This window comes from Gouania willdenowi, chromosome 14 (genome assembly GCF_900634775.1).
Source record: "Gouania willdenowi chromosome 14, fGouWil2.1, whole genome shotgun sequence".
NCBI classification, from domain to species: domain Eukaryota; kingdom Metazoa; phylum Chordata; class Actinopteri; order Blenniiformes; family Gobiesocidae; genus Gouania; species Gouania willdenowi.
The window spans coordinates 32,732,218-32,747,749 of record NC_041057.1 but is presented as its reverse complement, the minus strand read 5'-3'; the positions used below and the strand labels follow the sequence as shown (position 1 = coordinate 32,747,749).

General features: G+C 39.6%; 2 protein-coding genes across 2 annotated transcripts in view; both read right to left on the bottom strand.

The window, feature by feature from the left end:
* Positions 1-15,532, bottom strand: part of LOC114475290 (arrestin red cell-like) — a 69,714-nt gene that overhangs the window by 39,866 nt on the left and 14,316 nt on the right. The window lies entirely within an intron of this gene.
* LOC114476218 (ras guanine nucleotide exchange factor R-like) lies at positions 1,960-4,808 on the bottom strand. The gene is made up of 4 exons (XM_028467574.1): positions 4,493-4,808; positions 3,215-3,382; positions 2,416-2,547; positions 1,960-2,342 (listed from the first exon to the last, which is right to left on the bottom strand). Exons 1-4 carry the CDS (start codon positions 4,746-4,748, stop codon positions 2,065-2,067), a joined length of 834 nt encoding a protein of 277 aa, XP_028323375.1. The 5' UTR covers positions 4,749-4,808; the 3' UTR covers positions 1,960-2,064.

Genomic DNA, 15,532 nt, shown 5'->3' with positions numbered 1-15,532 from the left:
ATTGCACATTACCATGAAAAGACCCAACATCAAGGCAGAGGCCAAACTTTAAATGAGATCAGAGCACACGGCTTCTGGATTGTTGGAGGAAGCAAAGCAGTAGCTCAGTACATCAGACAGTGTGTATGGTGCAGAAGAGTTTGTGCCCCACCAGAGCAACAGAGAATGGCAGATCTACCCAACGACCGCATTGACCCCTCACCACCATTCACCTATTGTGGCATGGACTGCTTTGGACGCTTCTATACCAAACAATGTCGAAAGGTATACAAGCGGTACGGTCTTCTGTTCACATGTCTGAGTTCTAGAGCGATTCATCTAGAGATGTTAGAGGATATGACAACCGACGCATTTCTTAATGCTCTACGATGCTTCATAGCTATCCGTGGGCCCGTCAGACTGATCAGATCAGACCAAGGATCTAACTTCATCGGAGCTAAGAATGAACTGATGAAAGCTCTAAACGAAATGGACAAAACCAGAGTAAAATCTTACCTGGTAGAGAAACAATGTGACTTCCTTATGAACACACCAAGCTCAAGTCATACGGGAGGTGCATGGGAGCGTCAAATCAGAACAGTGAGAAGCGTGCTGAGTAAAGTTCTTGCCCAAAGTGCCGAAAGACTGGATGATGCATCTTTAAGAACCTTTTTGTATGAAGCAATGTACATTGTAAACAGTCGCCCACTTACGATTGATAATATGAGTGATCCCACAAGTTTAGAGCCTATAACACCTAACCATCTCATTACCATGAAATGTTCTGTACCACTTCCCCCACCTGGCAACTTTGTTCGGGAAGATGTGTATGCCAAGAAACGCTGGAAAAGAGTCCAATACCTGTCAGAACAATTTTGGAGCAGGTGGAAGAAAGAGTATCTCGCTAACATAGCACTGAGACAGCGTTGGCATGCTCCAAAACGCAACATGAAAGTTGGTGATATCGTGATCATAAAGGACGAGAACATTCCTCGCAATGAATGGACACTTGGTAAAGTTATTAAGGTACATGAGAGTGATGATGGACTGGTGAGAAAGGTGACTTTACAAGTCGGGGATAAGAAACTGGGTAAAAAAGGCGAGCGCTTGCAAAAGCAATCTATAATAGACAGACCTGTTCAAAAGTTGGTTGTTCTCATTGAAAGTAGCTAAAGGCTAAAACCTGCAATTATTGCAATGATTGAGAAAGGTTTGTTTGGAAATCACCATTGATGTGTTGAATGTGTGAAATGTAAATTCTTCATTGTTGTCAAAGGTGATTTGGTGGGAGTGTAGCTGGCGCTGTTTTATAAGTTTCCACAAGAGCTCAGACTATGCTACTTAAGTTTAATTTGTTAAGTATTAAAATGAAAAACTAATGTCCACAGCATTAAGTAACACAGCCTTTAAGTTGTAAAAGTTTATTTAATATTTTATTTAACATGTAAAAAGAGTAATTTACCTGTTGATGGTCACATGACATGACGTTTGAACCGGATATGAAAGTGTGTAAATACCCGCAAAAGGGAACCAGATGTAAGAGTGTGAAAATACCTGCAGAGGAGAGTCAGGACGGAAGGTTTGGTGATGAAAATGAGATTTTTCTCCCTTAAAGAGACTATTCTACAACTGGTCAACTAGGCGCACACGGTAATATGATTTTCACCTTGTTTATGTATTGTTGTGCATTTGAAATGTGTAATTTGTGATCAAAATACTATATATTAATGGGAGAGTTGACAACATGTCCTATGTGTTGTCCCACTTATAGTTTTCACGGTGTTTTACAACTATTTTCTACTGCTGTGAAGAAATAAATGCCTGTGGACATCAGTACGAGGCGTGAAGTCCTTTTTTGAGCCGACCAGGAGTAGCTCCAAATAAAAACAACTAAATTACAACTGTTGCAATACTTTATTAGTCAGTGTTATTCCTCTACATTTTAAGATCAAAACCAAATCATGAAACAAAAGAATTAAATCTTTGTTGACGATATTTAATGTTTTATTGATGAAAATCATTTGTGTTCATCTTCACTTATTCTCACTGAGCACAGAACTCAAACAGTTAAAGAATGTTTGTTTCTCACATTGTGAAAAGCATGTGACCACTGAAGGTGTTGTAGTGGAAATCATCATCATATAACGCGGTGTTCACCCACAGACGCAAAAACACAACATCTCCCACCTCCAGCAGCAGCGTAACACCATTAGAGGCAGCCGTTCTACCAGAAGACGTACTATCATATGTAGCACAAATCCGCTGTTCGTTCTTCATCACCCAGGCCCCCGAGGGATATGCATATAGTCCATGAATGTAGAACTCAAAGTGATAGACCCCCCTCACTGGTGCAGTAAAGATCCCTGTAGAACAGCTTGGTCAATGAATACATTCATCTTATCATCTTGATATTCATTAAACCAGTGATGTTCATACCTGTCTGTGGGTTATAGGCGTTTCCAATATTTTCAAACACATTTTTAAAGATCAGGTTTGCGTTTGTGTTGAACGGTCCTGTGTATCCTGATCCAGAAGTCCTCAGGGAAGCGGAGAAGGCAACCTGGCTCACTGTAAGAGAGAAAAGCCCTTTTACAGCAGCTGATTTTTTTTTAATTGTAAAATGTGGGAATGCTTGATTATGAAACACATTGTAATAATTATTAACTACATATGTGTAGAACAGTACATAGAATTGTAACATGGTTCCCCAGTATTGCGTTAAATTATAATTGACAATTTTATATAGAATTTTCATGGCAATTACAATTACAAACTTAAAATATCTAAATTTATTTACGAGTACAACAGAAATTAAATTACATGTACAATTATAATTATGCCATAATTATGCAATCTTTAGTGCAATCTTTAAAACTTTATTAAAGGTGTATAGTGAGGGGGAAGGGAACAGGGAAGAGGGAGTCAGGGTAGTATAATAGAAGGAGAGGGGAGGAGTCAAATATTTTAAGGTGAGAGTGGAATGTGATGTTACAGTTGTGCATATTGTGTTGTGGGGTCTTATTTTCACTTTAGGGAAATTTACAATTAATCCATTAAAACCTTTCATATTTACTTATTTAAAGTGGTTCTTTAGCAGCCAAACATATTTATATATTTATTCTAATAAATATGAGAAGTTATGAATAAAACATTGTTTTGTGTCAAATATTTATCAGGTCCATTCAGGTGGAAACAAACACTTTAACAGTTTTGTCATTGAAATGTTATACTTTACTTTTGATTTGTTGTTGTTGCTGTTGTAGTTGTTGCTGTAGTTGTTGCTGTTGCTGTTGCTGTTGTTGTTGCTGCTGTTGTAGTTGTAGATGTTGCTGTTTGTGCTGTTCTTGCAGTTTTTCCAGCTCACTTTTTTGCAGTTCCAGTTCTTTCAGTTTGGTTGATTGTTCTAAAATATAAAGTAAATGTTGAGAACGTGTGAGATAAATGAAGGACAGATGCAGCTTATTTGAATATACAGTGTATTTGTTTCTGTTTCAAAGTCTGCTTTAAGATGTTTATAACATAACTGTAACACCATATTACATTCTCAGCTTAAAATAGTCAACGTGCTACTGTAGCGGAGCCTCGTATCAGCGGTGTCCGCCAGTGAAGGAGACGTAAGCGATGTGATCAGAAGCAGGAGCGGGGCTAGCAACCAAGCTAAAAGCTAATCCTCAGGGAACGCCGCTTCCTTCCATCCTGTGTTCTAATGTCTGCTCCCTGGAGAACAAACTGGACCTGAAGCTGGATTTAAATGTAAGACAGGAGATGATGGCGGTGGTGTTTGTATTTACATCAATAACAACTGGTGCAACAACAGTGAGCTAGTCTCATGTCACTGATCTCCTGATGGAGAACTACTGACTATAAAATACAGACATTGTTCTTCCCTGATCTGTTATAACTTTTGGCAATCTATAAAACTCCACGTTTTTCACGGTCTGACTGATTAGTAAAGCCAGAAACACGGCAATATTTCACCATTTCCTCTCAAAATTCAGGATTTGCTCGTTTGTGTGTTGTTTGTAAACCGGCTGCTTTTCTACAAAATGGCGACTTCCCGGTTGATGATGCGCCGTGAAAACCCTCTGTTTATTGGGTAAAAATTTATTGTGATGAAGAGTGGTGAAAAAAATTAAAGAGAGAACAAAATCAAAAGTGTCAAAAAATTTGCAAAAATGGGGGTGAAAAGAATATTTAATGTCAAATGGTAGCTTATCTGAAAAAAGTTTTTAAAAGGCATAAAATGGGACAAAGGAACTACAAAGGTAATATGGGGTTAAAGTTTTCCCCTTTTAAGGTTTTCTGGGGTAACAATAATTAAAATGAAGACATAAAGAGCCACATGTTGAGGATCACTGACTTAATAACAGCTTCTACATAGTGTCTCTGATAATGTAATGGGCTGGTCTGGACACATAATGCTAGGGCTGAATTTTTGGTCCCAGTCCACCCCTGGTATAAGTTTACAATATTTTCCATTATGTTCTAATGCTGAGTGATGTCATCACATTACCTTCATTCTGTCTTTGCAGGTGCTTCATCTCCACCTCATGTTTAGCCAGCTGAACACTGATGTCTCTCAGCACAGAGTTGATGTCAGGGACAAAGTTCTGCTGTTGGTTCAGGACACTTGAAGGTTCGTCTCCTCCAGTTTTGGTCAAAATGGTTTTATTCTCAGACTCAGCTTGGGGTACAGCTGCTGAGATGCAGCAGATACTGAGCAGCACTAATGGAAGAAGCAAAGCCATCTCTCTTCTCTGTCTGTCCATTTCAACTGTTAAAACAGCCTTAAATATATTCCTGACTGTAGGACAATGATTAATGAGTTACCAGAAGAGTTTATCAGACACACGTTCAGTACACAAATAATTCTGTGAATTATTGCTGAGGTCATGCTTGATGATTACTTTAATCTCACCTTATCTGAACGAAACCAACAGCATCAAAGTCCTGTTGACCAGCTCTCTATCAATGTTTGTTTTATTTGTCATGATTTTACAATCCAACTTTTCAACTATACATGTGCAATAATTTGCCAAAAACAACCTTCAATAGAAACACGTTCAAAGCACAATTATATTTTGTCAACATTTAGAAATATTGCTTTTATTTTGCAAAAATCTGTAATGGAAACCCAGCTATAGATAACTCCAACTTCAGAATTGTTAACAAGGCTGGTTCTCCAACACAGTGAAGTTAGTGAAAATTATCATATCTAATTAAAATTCTATGCAAGTATTTTAAACATTTTTCAGTGTTTGGTTAAACAGTGGGATAAGAAATTTCAAAAAATATTTGAACCACTTTGGTCAAAAATATTGAAGCTATTTCAGCCAAATGTTCAAAACAAACCAACTTTATCTTGATTTGGTTTCAGTGTCTGTGCTTTAATTCCAGTGAAATACTCATTGGTGTTAATGAACATACACTGGAACCACAAGCAGCCTCCGTCACTTTATCCACCCACCCCTAAAGAAGATCCTAAATTGATCAGGTAGTTTCAGGTTGTGGTGTTTCTTTGGAGGAGGTGATATTTTCAATCGTTTACTTCTGCTCCCAGACTTTAAAGAAGTTCATACTTTCACTTGCCACTAACTGATCAATCATAACATAACATAACATAACCTAAACACTAGAGTGGACATGAGCTCGTCTGTGAACGGTCACATTTACAGACCTTAGAGTCACTGTTAGCTTACGAATAAACGAGATAATATTCATCACCTTTATAATAAGTGCTGACTCAGCCACTGGGAGTGAGGCCCAAGGCCAAGACAGGCTGACTTGATAATAATGTATCATGTTTTTCTGCAGTCAGTGTCTTCTCCTCGTCCTTCTCTCTCTGCTCTGTTTCAGGTGTCGTGAAGCTGATGATGTCATTTCCTGATCTGTGGTTCACGACTAAACTAGTCTGAGACACTCTGATGTTCTATCTCTCTATCCTGTTCTGTTGGTCCTTCTGTCCACTAACCCCAACCAGTCCACGCAGATGGCTGCCACCTCTGACCCTGGTTCTTACGGAGATTTCTTCCTGTTAAAAGGGAGTTGTTTCTTCCCACTGTCACTAAATGCTTGTTCATGTGGATCTTGTTGGGTTTTTTTCTTTCTTATTATGATTTTTATATTTTGATAAGCACATTGAGATGACTGTTGTAAATTGCGCTATACAAATAAAGTTGAATTAAATTGATACAGTTAATGATTTATTTCATAAAATTGTCTTCAATGCAGATTTTCACAACAGCTCAATGTTGACAGGTAGTCATGGTGGGAGGTATATGGTAACTCAGGATAAGTTGAAAACTGCGTAGAATCTACAGCAGTGACTGCTTTTAAAAACGACTAAAATGTGGCTAATATTTTTTTTTAAAAACACCCTGGAAATTTTGACCAGCAGGTGTCCTCAGTGAACAACATTTGTAACTAAGGTTAGTAATAATAATAATAATAATAATAATAAATAATAATAATAATAATAATAATAATAATAATAAAAAAAGAAAAAGAAATAAGCTTTCATTATATATGTTGCCTATATTACAGTGCTAAATATTATGCTCTGCACAGTTCATTTAGTCGACAAGCTACACACGGACACACACACACACACACACACACACACACACACACACACACACACACACACACACACACACACACACAGACACACACACACACACAGACACACACACACACACACACAGACACACAGACAGACAGACAGACAGACAGACAGACCTATCAGTACTAAATATTAAACCTCCCACTTTTCTATAGCAATACATACTTCCTACAGACACTGTACTAGTTACATCTTTAATTACTTCATATCCTCTCTCAGTTTACTCAATTCCACCATAATTACAATCCACGTGTAATATGTATGTTTGTATTCACATGTGTATGAATATGTATATGTTTTAAGTTTGTATTTTTTTTAGATCTTCAATTAATATTTTGTTCACTATCTTCATTTGTCTTTTGATATAAATCTGTGTGTACTTTATTTATATTATTTTTCCTCACATCAAAGATTAATTGTGGATTTTGTCTCATGATTTTATAAGTGTTTGTTTATTAACCTTTATTTTAAATTGTTTGTCATTTGCGATGAAAAGAAACCACATTGGAACATTTGTGCAAAAATACACCAGTGTGCACCAGAGACAGCAACAACAAACACCAAAATAGATCAAATAAATAAACACAGTAAAAGTTCAGAGGGAAACATTTGACACTATGAAGCAAGGTAATAAAAACACACATATAACCTACTTAAAATAATACAATAAAAGTGCCAGAACAGCTTTCAAAGTGCTTTGTTCAGTCTAATAACAGCTTGTAGGAAGAAGCTGTTAACGTGGAGAGATGTCCTGCATCTCAACGAACGATATCTTCTCCTGGAGGGAAGGAGCTGGAACATGGCTTTACCAGGGTGGGCAGTACCAGACCAGTCATTGATAATTCTCAGTCTGGAATCATAAAGAGCCTCCAGAACAAGCAGCTCTCCTTTCGTTGGCTGTGATGTTACCAAACCACACAGTCACAGAGCTCACAAGCAGACTTTCTATGGTGCAGCCATAAGAGTTATTTGTAAATTCTCTAAGTTTCCACAGAAAGAAGAGACGCTGACGAGCTAAACTTGGAAGTTATCAATGACAACAGGCATGTGAGAGTTAACAAGTTCACGTTTTAGATGTGTTCAGCAGGAGGTTGTTTTCTTTATTCCACTGAACAACATTTCAATTTCTGCTCTGTAAGATGAATCATCATTCTCAGTGATGAGACCAATAATGATGGTATCATCAGCATATTTGATGATCAAAATGGAGTCAGAAGAAGCAGCACGATCATGAGTGTACCAAGTAAAAAGCAAAGGACTCAAAATGTCCCCCTGAGGAGATCCAGTGCTCACAAACACTTCGTCAGAAAGACAGTCATAGATTTTTAGTCTCTGTGATCTGCCAGTTAGAAAACTAAAAATCAACTTACACATAGCATCACTCAGACCAAGAGACCTGAGTTTTTCATGAGTTTATCTGGGACAAGAGAATTAAATGCAAAAATGTTATCAATGAACAACATTCTCGCGAGAGATTTAGCATTATCCAAATGTTGGTTAACACAGTTCAAAGCAAAGGAGATTACATCCTCAACGCTCCTGTTTTCTCTGGACACAAACTGGAGCAGAATGACAAACGCAGGGATTTGGCTCCTAATGAAGTCCAGTACAAGCCGCTCAAAAGTCTTCATCAGAACAGACGTGAGGGCCACAGGACGATAGTCATTTAGACACGTCACTGGAGATTTCTTAGGAACCAGTATAATGGTGGACTTTTTAAAGCAGTCTGGCACAATACAGTTCCTCAGTGACAAGTTGTAGATATCCGTTAAAACAGGGGCAAGTTGCCCGTTTCAGTACACGAGGAGGAATGCCGTCTGGACCTGGGGCTTTCCGGACTAAGGTACTGGACAAGACACGCTGAACTTCCTGCTGCATCGTTGTAAAAGCACCCTGCTCAATGCATTCAGGGAAGACAACAGGCGAGGGATCAACAAACTCAAAGCTACAATAAAAGTTGTTGAGTTCATTTGGCAGAGCTTTTTCAACAGGAACAGTTCTTCCTGTACTTGGTTTCCAGGAAGTAATGGTTTTTATTCCTTTCCACATGCGTCGAGGGTTGTCCTCTTCAAAGTAGTGCTCTAACCCGTCCCCATAGGAATGTTTTGCATTTTTTATTGAGCGTTCTACAGCGTAACGGGACAGCTTGTAAACAACCGCATCATCAAATTGAAACGCTAGTGCGCGCTCGTGTATTTTCAATTTTACGTCAGAGTTCATCCATTGATTCTGACTGCAGTGTTCTTTGATTACTTTTCGTGAAACACAGCAGCAGGGGCGGAGCTATGGGGGGGGCTGAGAGGGCGGCACATCCCCGGCCTCCGGATAGGATGTAGGACTTAAGGAAGCATGGCCTCCCACGGCTCAGGGGAGCTGGAAAAGGCGGCCCCTCCATGACTTGTGCCCAGAGGCGGCCAGAGTATAGGCAGTCATCCATCATGCAGATTTATACAGGGGTTATATAGACCCATTTTGTGTGACGTATGCATACTAAATCAGGTGCATGCGCGCACAAGCTCGGTGCAAAACAACCGGAGGACTTCTGAGGTGATGGTACACGGGAGCAGATGGAGCGTTATCTCAGTTTGGATCCAGTAAAAAGTGTCCATAAAAAGCTGTAAATGGACTGATATACAGACGTGGGACAGTGAGGAGGAGACTTAATGTAGACATGGAAACTAGTCTGTTGAAACTAATCAGAATATGCGGAAACCCTCGTTAACAGGAGTACATCAGCCGTTCTACCTGCCTGTTCATAACAAGTAGTTATAAACATCTGTAATACTTTTAGGTTTTCTTTGGTTTATACACTGGGTTTTTCTATCAGATATGTATAAATATCTGGCCATTGAACATCAGACCAGGAGCACACATCAGATGACTAGTTTTCAGTTGTCAATGTTGTATGGGTCCCTCAATCATTCACCTGTACTTAATGTGAGTTTCCTTACATAAGCGGCCACGTCCTCAGGTGACAAACTTTCTACATACTACAAACTATTTACGAGCTTTAACAGCAGTTCATTTATTACAATTTTTACATTTTTCAAGCCTCACATATGTAAACAACATGGTTTCTGCACAGCGTATGCGCGCGCACGTCAGTCACGTGTCCCGCTCATTCATGAGCAGTGCTCCTCAACTGGTTATGGGCCATAACAGTATCACAGAATTTGCCCATATTGTCAGACTGGAAAACGGACCAGTCAGTGTCATCAAAGCAGCCCTGGAGTTTGATATTGGCCTCTTCAGACCAGCACTGTATCGAGCTAGAAGTTGGTTTATGTGTTGTCTGCTCCTCTGTGTAGAAGAAGGGAGCAGGAGAACAGAGGAGTGATCAGATTCCAAAAGCAGGTCTGAGACAGGACTTGTATGCAGTCTTTAAGTTACTGTAACAGTGATCCAGAATATGAGCATCTCTAGTTGGCTGAGTCACATGTTGATAGTAGTTGGGAAGGACAGACCTTAAGTTACATTTATTAAAGTCTTGTACCACCTTTGGGCTTCATTCCCTTCTTGCACAATTAAAGGCAGTTTTTTTTTTTTAAAGTGTGCTAAATGTGTATATATATATATATATATATATATATATATATGTACATACACACATACATACATACATACATACTACCGGTCAAAAGTTTTAGAAAACTACACTTTTGCAGTTTACAAACAGAGAACAAATGAGCAACACTGCTTTTATGCAAACAGAGGGAGTTGGAATGAACCAAGGTTCAAGGCTGATTCAACCTTCATTGCTGCAGAACATCTTTAAATATTAACCACTTCATGTTCCCTGAAAAAGGCCTATTTGTATAATTCTGATATGTACATTATTTCTCAGTTTTGGGAAACAAAACCTTTTTTTTAACCTCTGGCTGTTCAGTTCTTACCTTTGTACCATTTCAAGCTATTCATTGAACTTGAATTGCAATAAATAACTGGAAAACAAAAGGTGTTCTAAAACTTTTGACCGGTAGTGTATATATTATGTAAAAAAAAGGCAAACAGTTCTTACATTTCTGACTCAGCACTTTTGTTACATTACTGACCAGTTATTACATTTCAGGTTTTATAAAAAAAAAAAAAGAAAAAGTGCTTGGAAAGTTGATTAAGGAAGGTTTGGCTTTCAATAAGAAGCGAAGCTGTAAGAAATTTGTCCAAGTTTACTTCTTATTAGAAAACAAAGTCCATTCCTTTTGGTTTCAAAATAAAAGCTCAAAAATTCAAGTATTTTTTCCTGGTTAATATACACAAATAAGTTTAGCTAAGCCTCTGAACGCAGCCATAAACAAACAAAAGTAGAGAAAATGATTTACAAAAATGTTGCATCACATTGAACTTTCAGCCTGTTCAGCGTCCTGCCTTCTGGGAGAAGGTATAGGAGCCTCCGTGCCCGCTCCACCAGACTCACCAACAGCTTCATCCACCAAGCTGTCAGGAAGCTGAACTCTCTCCCCTCTGTCACCTCAATCATATCCACCAGCTGAATCCCCCCCCCCCCCACCAAAATAGCAAAAAGACTGAAAATGCTGTTATTTATTACTGTTTTACTGACGGCTCTTTGTACTATCACTCTTGCACTACTACTGTATATACAGAATTTTTTTATGCTGCCAAGACCATTTTGCCTTTGCACTATCATAAACTATATAGGAACTCATGCTGCTACTCCCACCTACACACTGTATTTATATATTAGTATTAGTTTTAGTATTTATATATTAGTATTAGTTTTAGTATTTGGTATTAGTAAATGTTTTATCTGTTGTAAAAATTGTATGTCTACCTTTAGTATAGGAATGTCTTTTCTGTTGTGCCTGAGCACTTTATCTGTTCACCGTGGGAAGTGAGAAACGTCTTCTCGATTCCCTTGTATGTTTGTGCATGCAATAATAAAAAGAAAACTAAAATAAAACTCTCCAAATAAAAAAATACATGAAAAACAAAACAGACTTTCAGATGATTATGAGAGATAATCATTATCGCAGTGATGATACAGCAGAAGAATAAACGTCGCTATAATAATTATAATAATAATAATCTGAAGCAGGAGAATCAGCTCTCCATCGCCGCTGCCGCCTGCAGGGATCACGTGTTTCTCACACTCGTAGCGGAGTTAGCCAAAAGACGCACGACGAACAGACGAATCACAGCTCGTACGATTCACAGCACTGCATGGAAATCCAACCCAAACAGAACAAACATGCGAGCGAGGAAACGTTTGGCAGATCTAACGTAGTTAAACATACCAAAAAAATGATGTTGCATTGGAATCTATAATTTAACAATTTAGAAAAAAACAGATTCAACACCAAAAACCTTTGTTATTTTGACAAAAAGGGGTTGAGCAAAGATTCTCGTCCAATGGGAGAGTCCCACACATAGATGTGACGTAAAGATTTTCAAACTAAAATGCAGAGTGGTTGTGCCCAACAAAAAAAGGTGGGGCAACACAGAAAGGGGGCAGGGTTTGGTGGCGTGGCACGTGTTCACATTTACAACAGCAGTCAAAACATTAGGAACACTTTGTAATGTTGGCCTCAGATCATCGACTTTGGATGTTTTCCAAACTTCAAATGTTTTACGAGGATGGAATGATGGAAGTAAAAAAAAAAAATACAAATGTTTTCATGAGAAGCCAAAAATATTTAAAGTCATAAATCAATGCACAATAACTGAAAAAAGGCCAATAATAAAACCTACGTTGGTTTTTTTGTATGAATTTTAATAAAAATAGATTTTTTTGTTTTTCCCCTTTAAACATTAATCTTGTTGAAAACCAGACGACCCATCAGTGAAAATCTTCATTCTTGAATTAAATTAGATCTTTTAAGAGTTATTATGGGATATTTGAGGGAGTTTTTATTGTAGAAAGTGGAACATTTTGGCCTTTGAGGGTCTTTAAAGTCGCAGTGGAAATGTGAGATGAGGTTAAACGACCGTTTGGCAGCAGTGAGGCGTTAAAGGCACGAGAAAAACCGTGGGAAATAATGGCAGCTTGATTGTTTACACACAAAGCTGAAAAAACAATAAGTGTCGACGTTTCCCTCCAACTGTCTGAGGCCAACGAGCGTTCTATCCTCTACGGTTCTACGTTTGCAGGCGCGTCACATGACTGAGAACCCAAACTAAAATGTCAGATTTATAGAGAAAGAGTCGAGTTTTACAGTCGAGACGATGAAACTTTATTCGTCTACGGAACAAACGCGAGGTTCTTCGTTCAACTCCTGAGAAAACATCACCGACGGGAACCTTTAAAGGTGCTCCCGTCTTTAAAAAAACAACGGACTGAAGGAGCGCCTTGATTGGTCAGTGAATTACAGTGGCCCCGCCCCTCTGACTGTGATTGACTGATTTATCCAGCGATGAGCACCAGGATGCACAGTTAAGCTTTCGTTTGACACACGGAGGAATGGGACCGCTGGGATCAGATTCAGGCTTTCTAGATTCAAACTTTAAACCTGACCAATCACCATCAAGGCCTAATTAGGGGGCGGAGTTACTCACAGAGCTGATGTAAGATGCTCCTTCAATCTCAGTTTGTTTCATTCTTCAGGAGGTGAGCGATGCTGGTGACATCAAACACTCAGTGTGTGTGTGTGTGTGTGCGTGTGCATGTGTGTGTGCGTCAAAGCAAGCGTATTAAGGAGGCGGAGTCTCCTAGCAGTCCTCGTCCTTGTCGTCAACAGCGCCCTTGAGTCGCAGACGGGCAAAGTCTTCGAAGACGAAGTCGTCGTCCTGGGAGACGCTGCTAAAGGGGCGAAACCGTCATCGGTTAGGACACGCCCCCAAACAGGAAACAGGAGAATAGGCCCCACCCCCACTCGTACTCACTTTGTATCGAACTCTATTAAATTGGTGTCGATGGGCGGGTCCATTTCTGGCACAGCTATAAAAAATTTAAAAAAACACAGGTGAGGCTTTGTCTTAAAGGGAACAGGCTCAGGTGTGGGGGGCGCCCCCTGCAGGTTTACCTGACTGTGGGCGGGACAAGGGCAGATCCACTGGTTTGGGATGCATCAGGATGAACGGCAGCTCCACAGATACATCACTACAAGGAAACACAGCGTTAGCAACAGGATGCTAACAGGTTAATAACGGACACAGAACATAACGTGTTACACTAAAGAACCAGATCCAGACCAGCACAATAACCAAACTGGAACATGATTTGCCTCAGGATCCAAACGCACACATTCCACATTCACATCATGGCCCTTATTTATCAACTGTTCGTTACATGGTCGACGAGGCCAGGTTGGTGTCCTCATGCTTCAGTTTCCCATCCAGAGCGAGTCCTCTCTTCTCTCGGTTCTTGTCCAGCGTGGGGGTCAGAGTGTACACCTTACAGAAGGTGGAGCTGGAGGACACCGGGTCGCTATGGTAACAAATATGGCCGTTAACCTCCTGCCTCTCTCAGCCTACAGAAAGATAAAGATACCAGGACTTACTCTGCTTCCAGTTGAGCCACAGGACATTTGTACTGGGCAGTGCTGAACAGGCAGATGTCTGCGTACTGACGCACTGCAAAGACACACACACACACACACACACACACACACACACACACACACACACACACACACACACACACACACACACACATTAGGCGACAGAACCAGAACAATAACAGAGAAAGAACAAGAATCAGAACACACCAGAGATCTTCACTCTCTTCACAGTTTTGGTGGAGTTGTTGGTGACGTGGACGTTGACGCTGATTGGCTCTCCGTGGTAGTAAAGCTGCAGCAGTGCATCATGGGAAACATGGGTCAGTACCTGCAGAACCTCAGAGGTCTGTTCTTTAACCAACATGAGCTTCTTTAACTGTTCAACTAATCAGATTAGAAATCAGTCGCTCTTTTTGCACTAGACACACAGACTACAGGACACGCCCCCTACAGGGTGACTCAGACCCCACCTCCTTGTCCAAAGAAGCTTCCAGGTGCAGCGATCTGTCCGACATCAGGAAGCTGCGAGTGGTCTCCACCATGGGCTGAGGACCCGGCTTCTCTGGAGCATACTGCACTTTCCTTATGACCAGACGCACAGAGTTTCTGCACACACACACACACACGCACACAGACACACACACACACACACACACAACTCCTGAGGAGCTGCTGCATAGAAATACTTTATAGGTGAACCATGTGTCATAATAATTATTGTGACGACTACGAGGGTCACATTTCTCACAAAATAAAGCTGAGTCAGCATTGGACGATGTGTTATATAGTTATATAGTGAAGTGTGTAGTTTCAATGATAGAGATTTTAATAAGACATATATGAGATTTTTCAAGAACGGATTGTTATAATACATAATAAATGTGATTGACGAGTCAACACTAATTCTAGATGTTTTTAAGTCTTGTTGTAAAGAGGAAAAATATTTTTTAAACCTTATGGACAATAACAAGTTATTTATCTACTATATTGTATTTTTACATTATAAGGTAAATATATATATATATAAATAAAATAAAAAAGTCAACTAATATCCTCTTTTTCAGAAATCAAAATATGGTCACCCTCGTTAAATCAACAAAAATAAATGCAACGCCCATAAAAAAAAAAGTATATAGTGAGAAATTAAATGTTGAGATGCTGAGCCCAGATATCACTGTGATGTCTTGTGTTTATTTGATGAAGTGTTTCCGTTTGCGATCACGTGATGCAGTAAATACGAAAAGATCAACTCACCTCTTGTGAATCTTCTCCTCTATCGTCTTGGCACAGAACGCTCTGATCTCAAAGTCCACGCCGCAGGCCTGCGCACACGGACGCACACACACACACACACACACACACACACACACACACACACACACACACACACACACACACACACACACACACACACACACACACACACACACACACACACACACACACACAAAGTTCACAATCGATGCACCTTTATTTG